The sequence below is a fragment of the Saccopteryx bilineata genome, chromosome 2 (assembly GCF_036850765.1).
Source record: "Saccopteryx bilineata isolate mSacBil1 chromosome 2, mSacBil1_pri_phased_curated, whole genome shotgun sequence".
Taxonomy (NCBI): Eukaryota; Metazoa; Chordata; class Mammalia; order Chiroptera; family Emballonuridae; genus Saccopteryx; species Saccopteryx bilineata.
Genome location: NC_089491.1, coordinates 260239341 through 260254053, shown reverse-complemented (window position 1 = coordinate 260254053; position 14713 = coordinate 260239341). Strand labels below are relative to the sequence as shown.

General features: G+C 49.0%; 1 protein-coding gene across 2 annotated transcripts; it reads right to left on the bottom strand.

The window, feature by feature from the left end:
- Positions 1-206: 206 nt before the first annotated feature.
- CRYBB1 (crystallin beta B1) lies at positions 207-13713 on the bottom strand. 2 transcript variants are annotated; one of them, XM_066260257.1, is made up of 6 exons: positions 13650-13713; positions 10622-10826; positions 8211-8329; positions 4439-4571; positions 1984-2126; positions 207-485 (listed from the first exon to the last, which is right to left on the bottom strand). In XM_066260257.1, the coding sequence occupies exons 2-6, from the start codon at positions 10793-10795 to the stop codon at positions 302-304; spliced, it is 753 nt and encodes a 250-aa protein (XP_066116354.1). In that variant the 5' UTR covers positions 10796-10826; positions 13650-13713; the 3' UTR covers positions 207-301. The 2 variants fall into 2 exon arrangements, with proteins under 2 accessions (XP_066116354.1, XP_066116355.1); XM_066260258.1 differs by having other exon boundaries at positions 10622-10814.
- Positions 13714-14713: the final 1000 nt, after the last annotated feature.

Genomic DNA, 14713 nt, shown 5'->3' with positions numbered 1-14713 from the left:
TTTCCCTCTCTGAGTCTCCACTCCCTTACTTGTGAAATGGGAATAATTAAAATACCAGCCGCCTAGAGTAGTTCAAAAGATATGCCAAGAGGGTGTGTGTAGTGAACTTGGCAGTCTTGATGTTGTGATTATTATGCAGGAAGTCACATGCCAGCAATGATGAGGACTCCTGAGGCACACATCTGTTCATAGACTCATGAGACATGTTGGCTTTAGGAACTTTTATTTGCGTGGGAAAGACGGGAAAATGGAGCCTAAGGAAGGGATGAGAGGAGGGAGAAAAAGTGGAGTGCGGACTCGCTCATTTTGGGGGTTCAGCGGCCAGGACTGGGAAGCAGCCCTCAGGATGCCACTGCCGGTCACGCAGGCGGCGCACGGCCTGCATCTGTGGCTGGAAGGCCCCCCACTCATTCCAGTGCCGGAAGTCACCAGGCTCCAAGAGATACTGGTACCCGCGGTAGCCGGGATACTGATAGCCTACCCAGCTGGGAGGGAAGCAAAAAAAGACAGCACAGTAATGGCCAGCCTCTCTGTATGCCACCCAGACCTTGGCTTGGACCCGCCAGTTCTCATTTCTCCCTGTAGTATCCTAGAAGGTAGGGATGGTCACTGTGTCCAGTCTGGTTTCAGTTCAAGCCTGCTCAGGTAAGCCTGTGACCTGCCCTGCCCTCCAGTACACACACTCAGAAACTGTCCTTCTTCCTCTGACCCCCCCTATGGACCATCTCTTACTCAATATTGTTGGACGTCATCTCACAGATATACTTGGGTCTGCCTGCTTGGCCCTCTGAAGATGGGAACTGAGCCTTACTCATCTCTGCCTCCCCAGTGTGCCTAACTCAGTGCCTAGTGCATTCCCGATGGCTTGAATGCAGGGATACAGGTTTCAGAGAAGAAGAAAGGAATGAGATAAAGGACAGGGCCCTGACAGTATTATAGGAGCTCAGCAAGGGTCTGTGGTGGAGAAGGAGAAGCCTTACATTTGCATAGAGGAGACCAGGGGTGTCTGGCATGGTTATTTGGAGGCAGGGGATGGACAAAATGACTTCCTTTAGGCATCTAGGTCTCCCGTTTTCTCACAGACATGGGATCATGGGGTTCTGCTTTGAATATTTTAAATCCTGAGAGTTCAGAGCAGAAGACCCCTTTCATATCAAGGGGTTTGGTGTACCCACTGTATAGATGGCAACGCTGAGATGCAGAGAGGAATATGGGACTCATTCAGGTTGGACAGCACATCAGTGACAGAGACAAGGCCCTTTCATTCATTACACAGTCTTGTCTCTCAGAAGTCCTGCTAATTTCCCCAGAGGCTCTGGACTGCTCTGAACAGTCTTTCACGACACATCCAGCCTCATCTATCTGCATCAACTCTGTCCACCTTACTTAATTATCCTTTCAGTCCCAATTTTGGGTTTAGAAGCCCCTATTCTCTCCATCTTCCAGCTTTTCAGATCCAACTGTCAGGTTTGTTTACACTGATGTGTAATTCATCAAAGAGCGATTCAGTTTCTCAGAGGAATAAAACTCTGTTGGAATTCTAGCCACCAGCACTGGAAGAACTGGGGAGGGGCAGTGGCCTTTCCTATGTGTTTGATGATATATCCTCTAAGGCAGTGGTCCCCAACCCCTGGGCCACGGACTGGTACCGGTCCGTGGGCCATTTGGTACCGGTCCACAGAGAAAGAATAAATAACTTACATTATTTCCATTTTATTTATATTTAAGTCTGAATGACTTTTTATTTTTTAAAAATGACCAGATTCCCTCTGTTACATTCATCTAAGACTCACTCTTGACGCTTGTCTCAGTCACATGATACATTTATTCATCCCACCCTAAAGGCCGGTCCGTGAAAATATTTTCTGACATTAAACCGGTTCGTGGCCCAAAAAAGGTTGGGGACCACAGCTTTAAGGAGCAGAGACTCCAAGTCTGTCTGTGCTTGAAGCAGAGGCTGAGGGCCTGGCAGGGGAGACTTACGTTCCACTAGAGACTCTCACACTGCCCACGCGGTCACAGAAACCATAGACCCAGAGACTGGGCACGTCATCCTCCTGGATCTCCATGGTATTGCCCTTGAAGTTGGCTCCCTCAAACAGACAGATCTTGTGCTCCTTGGAATCCTGAGGAAGGAGAGACCGAGTCAGGCACTGAAAGTCTGAACAGGGCAAAGAGAAGTAACTTGGCGGGGTCTCCTAGATGTTAAGAGTCAGCTCAGACCACTGTGGGACTCTCTCAGGATTGCTGCTAGGAGGGCCTGGAAGGGCCCTCCTCACCTGTGAAAACAGGTTATCAGCCTCAACTTCACAGAGTTGTCATGAGCATTAAATGAGTTAATCCATACAGAGCACTTAGCACAATGCCTAGCATGCACTCAAAAATTTGTACTCATTATTTTTATGACTATAGTCAAGATGCAGAGGCTCAGAGAAGTACGTTCTTGATTAATGTCATACAACCAGTGTGAAAGGAACAGAACCTTTCAGAGAAGCATTTTATTTTTCCAACCCCATTTGGCACCCCTCTGTCCTGCACTCCCTCTGCTATAACCACACCGGCAAATTTTTAGTGCTTTGTTCACACCCAGTCCTCCTAGCTTCAGAGACTTTGCATTCACTGTTCCCTGAAAGGCTTCTCTACCACTCTTCACATGGCTGACTCGGTTCCCATCCTTCAGGAACTGTCTACTCTGATCACCCCCTGACGCCACCTTCCCCCAACATCAGAGCCCCAGTTCCTCTCTTCTGCTCTCCTAGCCCACTGCACCATCCCTGGGCAGCTTGGACCACAGTGGTTTGCCATAATAGATTGATTTCCGTGATGAGGTTCAATAGCTGCCTCCCATGCGGTCAGGGAGCTTGCCTGTCCTATGTAGAGTTGCACCCAGAGCCTACAACAGATCCTAGCAGAAGCAGAGTTTCAACCCATAGTGTTCAAGGGCATGACCTTAAGTGGAAGATGTTTGGTTTAGAGATCCTTTTACCTTCCCAGGAGAGGAGGCTGGGAAGGAGTCAGGGAACCCAACGGAGAGGGTGCTGGAGCTGTCCAGGGACAGAATGAAGGTGGCCCACAGCAGGATGGAGGCAGGGATAGGGCACAGATTAAACCAGACCGGTGGCTCCCAGCCCTGGCTGCACAGTCTACCTGGGGGGCATGTAAAACCTGGAGTGCCTGTGCCCCAGCCCCAGAAATTCAAATTTCATTTGTCTGGAGAGGGGTCTGGGCATTGGGGTTTTTTTTTTTCCTAGTAATATATTTGATTTAAAGAAAAACATCCAAAATATTATCATTTCGATTTGTAACCAATATAACAATATTAATGAGAGTTTACATTCTTATTGTGCTATTTTACTACATGTTCAAACTCTGGTGTGTATGTTACATTCACTGTAACTTGTCCAATTCAGCCAAAATTCAAGAGTTCCACAGCCACATATGGCTGTTTTATTGGACAACCAAGCTGTGGAAGCTACTGGGATGCTCTGGCTGACGGCTCTTCCCGACAAGCTCCCTTGACATAGATTGCCATTTAAAGACCCTTCAATGATCTATGAATTCTTACAAAGGGTTCATTATACAGGCTAATCCTTCAGCCTCAAATTCTGAGAAACACGTTGGAAATAACCTAGTTGGATAATCCATTAAGATAAATCTGGTGGAGCTCAGACAGCTGGTTATTGGTACCCGATAATCCAAAGTGGACATCCATGAAAACTACTCAGGAAAATTCTCATCTAGGTAGGCAGAAGTTGGTTACCATGGGAATCTGACACTGGTGAGGGAAGATGTAGTTGGCTCGTGAGTAATGATCAACATACTTCTGGAGAAACTGAATTGCTTAGGGATAACTCCACCTAACCTGGCTTTGTGTCTTCTTTAAGTCATATATTTAACTTATTTAAGTGTTATAATTTAATTTAAATGTTATAATTTAGTACATTGTCTTATCACTGAGAAGTTCCAGGTGCCTTTTTCCACAACATCTCTCTTCTCAGACACTATACAAGTTTCAACCTGCATGTCGGATGTTCTGAATGGACACTGGGATTTTCAAAGCTCCCCAGGAAGGTCTAACGTGCAGCCAGGAATTAGAAGGATTACAGAAATAGAATCAAGGAAGGCACTGAAGTTTCTAGTTCCAACAGCTGGGAGGTTGAGTCCACTCTTGCAGGCAGCAGGGAAGGAAATAAATTGGTTTTACGTTTTTCATTTGCCCAGGGCTCCTAGCTGGGGCTGGGCACATCAGAGATGCCTTATGAATCTATGAGCACAAGAGCCCACTGTCCTTGAACAATTCAGGGAGAACCATCCCTCCCTGCCCACCATTCCCTCTTTCTTTCCCTTGCTCACCCCCATTTCCTTGCTTGTTGTCAGACCTCAAACTTGCTCCAGCCTTCCTCACTGACCCCCCAGGCCTCGTCCAGGAGCCACTCACCATCCTGACGGGTCGGAAGGACATGAGCCGGTCACTGCGGTAGCTGCTGGACCAGGTGTCCCAGCGCGGGTACTCACCCTTCTCCAGGACGAACATCTCCCCCCGGAAGTTGGATTGCTCAAAGGCGACCCAGCTGGATGTGAGCAACATGAGGAGGGTGGAGAGGGCCAGGAAGGGCAAAAGCAGAAAGGAGGGAAATTGTTAACAGAAGCCCCTTACCCACTTGCAAGGTAGCCCCAAGGACAGTGGTTTGATTCTAGTCTGTGCCACTTCCTGGCTTTGTGACTACAGGCAAGTGACTTCACCTCTATGAGCCTTCATTTCCTCGTCTAATACACCTAGCTTCCTGGAGCTGCTGAAGAATTAAATGAGACAATGTGTGTAATTAAGTGAGAAAAAACTTTCCCCAGATGTAGGATTCATGTATGGTTTAAGTACTAGGAGGACGTGGTGTAGAAGACCACATAAGAAGACATTTTCTTTTAAACCTGATGACAGCTAGGAGAAAGTCTCTACTGGGTGCCAATGTGCCCTGAACATCAATCTCTCTTTTTGTAACAAAGGAAGAACAGGCCACTAGCACCGAGCCTCGAGCAGGTAACAGCACAACAGCGTTGCTCCATGTCCATCGTATTAATTTTTAATGGGCACCTTTTATTTACAGCAAGTGAGACCAGCTTGCCACCTGTAAAAATGATGTGCAGTTTCTTCTAAAATATATTTATTTCTGTTTAAAAAGGGTCATCTAAATGAAATATATTAAGTAAAAGTAGTCCTCAAGGTACAGAGGTAAGGGACAAATTGATACAGATGATTGAATCATATGTTTGGTAAGGACTGGCCTGGTGTAGAGAAAGACCCTCAGTAATTAGTATACGGGCAGGAGGAGGGAAGTGGTAATAATATCTACTTCTCAGAAGCCTATGAGAATTAAATGCGATCAGGCATAGGAAGGTGTTCAGCCCTCAACACTAACTACAAGCTTGAAATCAGAGGGGAGCTTTGCCTGCCTTTCACCTCCCTGCAGCCTGATTAAGAATGGGAAGTGAGGTTGTGCTCGAAGGACCAGGGACTCTGGAGGAAATGGGATGATCCCCGTTTCACTGATGAGAAGGCTGAGATGAAGGGGCCCTCTAATCTTTGCTCTAGATGTGGTCTCAGGAATAAAAGGGGACACTGGTATCAGTTATGGTCACCCTGGGGGCTGCTGGGAGTTTCCTCTGCCCAGAAGGAGTAAGGAGATAGGGTAGAGGGTTGGGCCACCACCATGGACTGAAACAGAATGTGTCCCAGGAGCCTCAGGTCTTGTGTGAGGAATGACCCATACTAGAGTGACAGAACTGAAGATGCAGACATATCCTCCCAGAATAGAGTTGAATCTGCCTCTGCCCTGTCTGGTCTGAAGTAGACATGAAAAGGATTGGATGGATGAATGGATGGATGAATTGGTGGTTGAGTGGGTGGGTAGGTTGAGTGGATGGGAAGGTGGTTGATGGATAGATAGGTAGATGGCTGGATCTATGGATGACTGTACTGATGAATGAATGAATGGTTGCATGATGGAGAATGGATGGTAGAAGGAAGAATAAGCAGACGGATGAATAAATGGATGAAGAATAAATGGATGGAGAATAAATGGATGGATGGAGGGATGGATGGATGGAGAGATGGATGGATCTATAGCTGGATGACTGGGGAGGGAAAGGGATCCTTGGAACATGGTGCCATGTAGGAGTGAGAAGCATAGGCATTTAAACAGAGAGACCTGAGCTCTAATCCCAGCTCATCATTTATTTCCTGTGTGACTTTGGGCAAAAACTTGTTAAGCCTCAGTAAGAAAGGAAATGACTGCATCTACTCTGTCAGGATGTTATGAAGGTCTAAAAAAGGAATGCACATAACAAGTCCAGCACAGAGAAAGCATAATATATGATTGAAGAGAGAGGGAGCCTGCTGAAGGTCTGAGCTCAGGGAAAAACAGACAGTGATGTGGTTTTGCCACCCTAGTCCCCCCCCCACCCCCATCTTCTTCACAATGCCCAGAGAGGATCCATTACATGACTGAGAAATTTTAAATATTGATTTCAGCTTCTTTTCTCATCTCCTGTGGCTCATTTGAACCTTAGGAGCAAGGAGAGAGAGACACAGAGGAGGAATCTTAACTTACAGACATGGAAACTGAGGTTCAGAAGGGTTAAGTCACCTGCTTAAAGTCACATGATGGTGGCAGGTGGCAGGTTGAAATCTCCTAGGTTTCAGGCAGGCGTGCTCCTGTGCTGAAGTCACACCTCTCCTCCCCTTCCCTTGTCAACCTCGACCTCTCCATCAGTTTTCCCATCATCGTTTTTCCCATATCCCTGCTGGTCCTGACACAAGCCAGGGACCCTGGGCCACAGGCTCTTATCTCTCCCCATCAGGCGCAGCCCCGGGACACACACCAAACACCAGCTGCATCTTTGTTTGAGGAGAAATACTTTGGGTTTGAGTCACTGGCACTAAAAAAAGCCTAAAAACCCAAACTGGCCATATCCAGTGTCTTCTGCTCCCAGTTGGGCTTTGGGATGGAGGTGGGGCCAAGGTTGTGTTGACCACACTGAGGGTGGCAGTGGTTGCAGGATATAAAAATGTGCCCGCTGTCCTACACTCACCCAGGGTGACTCAGCTAAACTCACAGGGCAATGAGGAAGGCTAATAATCATCACTGTCACCTGTCACGTTTGGGCACCCACGAAGTGCCAGACCCAAGCCGTATTATCTCTTTCAGGGCTCTGGATAAATCAGTGTAGAGTCATGGAGACTGTTAATCTCCCCATTTCAGAAATGAGAAAACTGAGGCTTGGAGACTGAGCAAGGTCTTGGGGAGTTGAGACTGGAACCCAGGTCCATCTGAGTTTGAAGCTCACCTCTGCTCTTTGTATTGCAAAGATCCCCCAAAAGCTGGGCGCACAGACTGAACATACCCTCTTGGGGGTTTGCAGGCTGGGGATACAGGCAGTAAAGAGGCCACATGGGTCTTGTCCTGTGCCCTAATTTCAGTCCACAGGGGTTGGGGCTGGTGCAGTCACTATGTACAAGGGACAATTATTCCTGCTTCATATAGGGGTCACTAAGGTCCAGGGAAGCTTAGGGAGTTGGGGCAGGTCAAGGAGCAGGTGATAAAAAGAGTACTGTGGATGAAACTGAGTAACTGGAATTGAACCCAGACTCTGCTACTTGCCAGTAGGTGACTTTGGCCAAGGGACTTAACCCTTTTGAGCCTCAGTTCGCCCATCTGTCAAATGGGTATAAGAATAGCCCCTCCCTCATACAGTATTGTATGATCATCAAGGTAAAGTCCCCAGTCTGTGCCTGGCACCTAGTGGGTGCTCAACAGATACTTATTATTACTCTTAGGGCTGCTTGATGCCCAGGAGAGGAGACAGCTGATAGACACTGGCTCTCTGGTCTCCTGCCCGCAGTGACAGGAAGGGAGCTTCCAATAGTAGAAGTAGCATTTCTCTGGAGCCCAGAATCACGCCATGCTGTCAGTGTGATGTTATGATAATCAAGTCACCTCTCTGAGCCTCAGTTCCTCATCTGTAAAATGGGAAGGAGAATAAGAGCTCCCTCTCCTCCCTCTTGGGTTTGAAACGAGGACTGAAATAATGTACAGTATGTGTCTCCACTAGTATGCGGGCAGGCACTGAGCAGGCACCAGTAACTGGCCACGTCTGTTGTGTTATTATTATTTTACTCTGGCGGCAAGAGTGCCCCTCCCCTGCCTGACACTCACGGTCCAGAGGTGACGATGAGGCTGCGCACTCTGTCAAAGCCGCGGTCTCCTAGGTTCAAGCACTCCCCGGAGAATTCCACCCGATGGCCCTGGAAGTTCTCCTGCTCAAAGGTCACCAGCTGGAGGAGAGAAGCCCCGAGCCCAGGGTAGGGTGGAGGGGGGAAGTAAGGTGGGAGTAGAGTGAGTGGGGAGGAGAGCCTCCAAACTGGAGAGGTTCCAGGTAAAAAAATTCATTGAATTCTTATATAAGTGAAAGCAAGTCACACACTGATCACACGAGAGTGTGCCATGAGCCAAGGTCTGTGAAGTGACCCTGTCATCCTTCCCTGCACCTGAACTTGATATCTGCACCATTGTTAGGAACTGATGGGTCTTCCTTCCAGGCCTTTATCTGTGCTGTTCCTTCTGCTTGGAATGCCCTCTCCAACACACAACCCCATCCCAGAGCTCAGGCTTCCTTTCCTGTTTTAGGCTCAGCCACCACCTCCTCCAGGAAGCCTTCTCTGATGCCCTCTCTTTAGGTGGGGTTGGTTGAGTGCCCTTTACTGTTCTCACTCACTATATAGTCACATTGCTTCCCATGTGGGTGTCTCTCTATGCACCCCTCTCCCTCTTTACTGAACCCCTCTGAAGACCAAGGGCTCCTCCAGGGCAGGGTGTGGGGTTCATCCATTTCTGTGTCTCCAGCTCCAGCCGAGAACCTGCCACAGGGCTGATTCTTAGAAAGACACTTGCCCATCTACCTGCCACAATGCAGGGGGGCCCAGGAGCAGGCCCCCTTGTGCGAACATCAGCTAATCCCCTCCCCTCACTAAGTCCTCAGTGTTGCTTATTATCCACTTATTATCCCAAGTCGGGAAAACCTGGATAATTCAGTGGAGAGTCATGGAGACTGTTAATCTCCTCATTTCAGAGATGAGAAAACTGAGGTTTGGAGACAGAGCAAGGTCTGGGGGAGTTAAGGCTGGAACCTTGGTCTGTCTGAGCTCAAAGCCCATCTCTGCTCTTTGTACTGTAAAGAGACCCAAAATGCTGGTCACACAGGCTGAGTATATCTCCTTGGGGTATTCACTTGAACGAAGCCTCAGTTTTCCCAGGTATAGAAGGAGGAGGCTCAAATACCCTTGTTAGCACTTGTCCAACCAAGAGAAACTCCTGCCCCAGGAGACATAGATAAGAACACCCTGTCCCTGCTGTTTCTCAGAGCAAAGCTAGAGACCTCCCAAATGGTCCTCAGGGGTGACTGAAATACCAGACAGCGGCCAAAACGAATGACCCACGGCAATTCACAACAATATGGGTGACTATTAGGGATCTCAGAGTGAGGGAAAAGAAAAGAGAAAACCCAGCATGATTACATATGACATATTTCAATAAATTAAAAACGCACAAACACCAAAATTCTTTAAAGGAATGATGGCTAAAACTACAAAATGCAAGCAAGCAGATGATGGACAGGGATGAAGCTGGCAATTGCCTTGAGGAGGGCTGGAGGGTGGTGGCCTCATGAGGGACATTTTAGAGAATTTTTACCAAGTCCTGGCTTTTCATATGGGTGGTGGGTTTGTAGGTCTGTGTTAAAAATTAAATAAAAAATTAATGGTCCTGTCCAGATAGCTCAGTTGGTTAGAGCTTTGTCCCCCATATGCAGAGGTTGCCGGGTGGATTCCTGGTCAGGACACATACAGAAACAAACAGATAAATGTCTTCTCTCTCTCTCTCTCTCTCTCTCTCCCCCCCCCTTTCCTCTCTCTCTAAAATCTATAAATTTTAACAAATTTAACAGGTAAGTAACTACATAATAAAAGCCGGCACCTGAGGCCGAAACCAAACCCAGCCCAGCCCCAAGGGACTGGCTGCTGTTGCTCTCAGGCAGCCCTTGCAGTCTCCCCAACTGCTTGCACAATTTTCAGGAGGGCCCAAGGCCATCCTTTGCCCTAGGGCAGTGGTCCCCAACCTTTTTTGCACCATGGACCGGTTTAATGTCAGAAAATATTTTCACGGACCGGCCTTTAGGGTGGGATGAATAAATGTATCACATGACTGAGACAAGCGTCAAGAGTGAGTCTTAGATGGATGTAACAGAGGGAATCTGGTCATTTTTAAAAAATAAAACATCGTTCAGACTTAAATATAAATAAAACAAAAATAATGTAAGTTATTTATTCTTTCTCTGCGGACTGGTACCAAATGGCCCACGAACCGCTAATGGTCCATGGCCCCGGGGGGTTGGGGACCACTGCCCTAGGGAACCTCTGGGGACAGATAGTTCCTGCTGCTAAGCCTGTCCACTTTCTTCTCTTCTTTTGCTTCTGGTTTCCACAAACTCTAAACACGTGCTTGTGCGGGTCAGAGACTGGCAGGAGGAAGCGTGGGGCGGAGCTCAGAGCCCCCCACCCCCAGGTCCTTACCCTGTAGCTCCCAGGAGGCATGTCCCCCACTTTGGTAGTGGGTACCGGCACGGAGGCTGGAGCCAGGGCGGGGCCGGGGACCGGGGCCGGTCCTGCGGGCGGGGCCCCCTTCCCCTTGCTCTCGGGCCCTGGGTTCCCCGCAGCTGTTGTGGAGGCCTTGGCAGGCTGAGACATGGTTCCCACCTGCAAACGTCTGTAAAGAAACCTTTGGCCGAGGTTAATTTGAGAATGCCACCCTCAAGCTGCCTCCCAACTCTCATACCCCCCCCCCCCCCGACCCTGTGTTTTCAGGCTCCGTCCAACCTGTTTGTTTGTTTGTTTGTTTCTCCTTGTAAAACATAAGCCTCAAAGTTTTTCTGGCCTGACCTCCCTTTTCAGGTAAGAATTTCCTGACCACAGACCACACGCATCCCTGATACGCCTTCCTCCGGCCCTTTAACCAGGCTGGTCCCTCCGCCAGCCATGCCTTCCTCCTAACCCCGATTCCCCTGCCGTGTTCTTTCCTTGCTAAACCTTATAGTTTTTCACAGCACTTATACTTTACTTGTGCAGCTTCAACCTGCCTCGCCATGTTTATAACAGGAACCCACATTTAGGGGTACTGTAGATATGCCAAACTCAGCCGCGTGCAGTAATGAACTCCTCTGTTCTGTCTCATCCCCTCTGAGCAATCTGAGGCCCAGAGAGGGAAAGCGACCTGCCCAAGCCCACACAGCCACTAAATAGTAGGACTCCAATTTCAGCTACCAATTTACCATAGGTAGCTAGCTATTAATAAAGAAAGAGAGCAAAGGAACTTGGACGTTAAGAAGCCTAATTAACTAGGGAGCTGAATTGGACAATAAGCCTGATTAAGTCTGAAAGTTACAGCTTCAGACACCCCAGGGGATCGTAGCATTGCCCGCCAAGGGGATTAACACTCCTCCCTCCCCTGTGTAGGGAGGAAGTACCAGCTTTCCAATCTCCCCAGGGTATAACCAGTCCACTTGCCCAGACTCTGGTGGGCAGGAATGAACAATAAAGGGGAAAGTCTCCCGCTGGGTGCATGCCCAATAGAAGCCAAAATGGTGACCATAAAGGGGAGGAGCCTAGCCTGGGAAAAGCATCATGGGGACACAGAATCCCCAGATGACTTAAGAAATAGATTGATTAGGGGGAAGGACCCAACACAAGCCCACGAAAGATTGGGGAATTGATGGGTTAGTTTGAAAGAGCACCTGGTCCTTCCCAAGCCCAAGATAATATAATCAGCCTAACCAAGGTGAACTCTCTCTCACTGTCTCTCTAGTGCAGGGGTCTCAAACTCAATTCAGCATGTGGGCCGCAGAGCAAGATCACAGCCCTTCTGCAGGCCACACTAGGTCTACAAAAGGCAACTGTTATGCAACACTTTTCTCACTGCAGTTGAAAACAAAAAAAAATCATTACAACAAGCACAATCGTACATGCAGTTTACTCAGTGTCACAAAACGACCAGAAACTGTAGTTTGCATCACAACTGCTGTTAACTAAGCTAATATCTAGCTAGGATGCTAGAGAAATGAAAAATACAAGTAGGCCCCTAGGCTTACTTAATTTTATCCAAAATATTTTGAACTTCGTGGATTAGTCTGCAGGCCGCACAAAATTGTTCGGCGGGCCGCGAGTTTGAGACCCCTGCTCTAGTGCCATAACATGCTCATACCCCATTCATTCTCATGTTCTCTTTCCATAACAGCCATGTGGCCCTAGCAGCTGTGGGTTCCAAGTGCAGCTCCAAGCACAAGCTTGGGTACAGCAATACCATGCCAGCTGGATTTGCAGCCGGGAATGGAGACTATGCTAGCTGGACAGGAACAAAGGCTGAACTGGATTAAGCTTTGATATGGACTAAACCAATGGCACAAATTTCTGGACATTGACCCTATTTCTAGGCTTGATGAAGACAAAACTGGGCTTTTTCCACAGTGGGTGGGATGGAGCTGAGACACCAAGAACGTGAGAGCAGCTTTGCATTTCTATCCCAATAAATCTTACCACAACACCTCAACTTCTGGTGTGCGGGTCCCCGGAAATGCTTTTCTCAGGACTCATGAATAGAGCCCATTTCCCCCGGCAACAGATGGACCCAGCAGCAGGGTTAATAAAACGCTCTGTCATTTACTTGTTCTGACTTATTCATCCCTCTGTCTCCAGCACTTGGTGTAGCCCCTGGCACATCTGAGATCTCATCTAACATCTGTTCAGAGAATGAATGAATGCCCGTTCCTGTCTCATTTCCCAGTCAAACTGCTGCCTCAGGGACTCTCTGGGAATGAGTGTGTGGGTGCAGATTCAGGCCTGGCACTGGGGAAGAAAGGACGTCCCTGGAGGACCTCTCTAGTGCATGTCGGGGGTTCTAAAATGAGGACTGTGGCTGTGTAGGCGTCGGGTGGAGAAGGCTCTGGTCAGTTTCAGTGGTTCCTTGTTGTTTTGGGGTCTTGGACATCTTTGAATGTTTGACAAATGCCTTGTCCTTGTCCCCAGGGGAAAAAGCCCCCTTTAATTTTAGAGATAATTTCCAGGGATTCGAGGACCCCCCTGACAACACTGATTGAGACCCTGTGGTCCAGCGGAGTGCAGAGCCACACCACCCCCCTTGTGGTTACTCTGGGGTGTGCTGCCCACCATGGGCAGGCCAGACATCTGGGCCACATTTGTGGCTTCCAGGCTGTTGCTTACTCCCCTCTGTCAGTCTGTGAATCAACCTTCCCCTGGGCTGGTAGTTGGGCTTGTTCCTTGCTGGAGATATGTTCCTATTCATTTCTCCCCCCCCCCCCCCCACCGTTTCTGTTTCTCTCTTCCCCAGGATCCTGCTTGCTCTGTATCTCTGTCTAGCCCTCCGTCTGTTCTCTATTACTGCATTTTTTCTCTCTTCTCCTCCCTCCCTCTATCCCTTTCCCTTAATCGTCCTGTCTAACTCTCTTCTGTAACTGCTCTCTTTGCCTCCCACCACCTCTTCTCCCCCCCCCACCCTCAGCTCCCAGCAGTGTGGTGGGTTTCCTCTTACCTGGCAACCTGCTATTTCCTGCTGGAGGACAGGCAGATGGGCGGGTGGGTGCTGTGGCGATGCAGGGCCGACCCCCCATTTTATAGTCTGGCAGACACCAGGCCCTATGGTCAGGGGCACAAAGAGGGAGCTGGCTCAGCAGGCCAGGGGCGTGGAGTGGGGGGCCTGAGGCCGCAGGCTCACTGGGATTACTGCAGAGGGAAGCACTTTCCATTGTGAGCCCAACACGCACAGCAGAAACCCTGATCAGCAAGGCCTCCACCTGGTTCCCACCCTGGTGCCTCGCACTAAAACCCCAGCCTGGGTGGACCCATGGGGTCTCCGCTGACTGCCAATCCTAGGGCAGTGAAAAGGGGATCTCCTGGAAGGTGGGAGACGTGGATTTGAATACTAACTCAGCCACTATGTGCTGTGTGGCTTTCGGCAGGTGTCTACTCTTCAGGACCTCTGCGACAGCAGTTACAAGCAGGCAGGGTCCCATTGGATGCTGAACAGGAAAGGTGACAATGAGAACAGGAGAAGGGCAAATACTTTGTAAAGACATATGTGGATACAATACCCACAGCCCCACTTACTGAGAGCTTACTGGGAGCTCAGCCCAGCACCAAATGCCTGACCCTCGCCATCTTGGTCAACCCCCAGGACAACCCACCTTATCTGGTACTTTTATTATACCCATTTCACAGATGAGCAAAGTTAGGGCACAGTGAGGTCAGAGCCAGGAACCAGCCCAGGCAGGGGGGCCTGTATGCTTCACTTTCATGATGTCCAACCTTGGCCTTGGCTTCTAGATATATAGGGTTAGGGCTAGTGGAGTGGATCTCCTTGTGCTCAGAGGGTTAAATATTTAAAGCCTGGGTCTTGTTGCTCTGCTCACATTGGGCCCCGATTCCTTCCCCCACTTTTTCCTGGTCTGCCCATAGACCCTCTCCCCATCATTTGACTCCAGGGACAGAGCTAATAGCCAGGAATAAGATTGCCCATCTTGGAGCTTCTTCTGGGAGGTCCTCAACTCCACCACAGCCTGTCACCCTGAGCCCAGGCACCTGGCACAGGGCCTGGCA

Bases quoted from the DNA above. Each gene is read 5' to 3' on its own strand.
- CRYBB1 (XM_066260257.1), bottom strand. From the start codon at position 10,795: ATGTCTCAGCCTGCCAAGGCCTCCACAACAGCTGCGGGGAACCCAGGG. The intron at 8,330-10,621 runs GTAAGGACCTGG...TCTCTCCTCCAG, and splicing joins TGCCTCCTGGGAGCTACAGG to CTGGTGACCTTTGAGCAGGA. The intron at 486-1,983 runs GTAAGTCTCCCC...CTTCCCTCCCAG, and splicing joins GTGAGAGTCTCTAGTGGAAC to CTGGGTAGGCTATCAGTATC.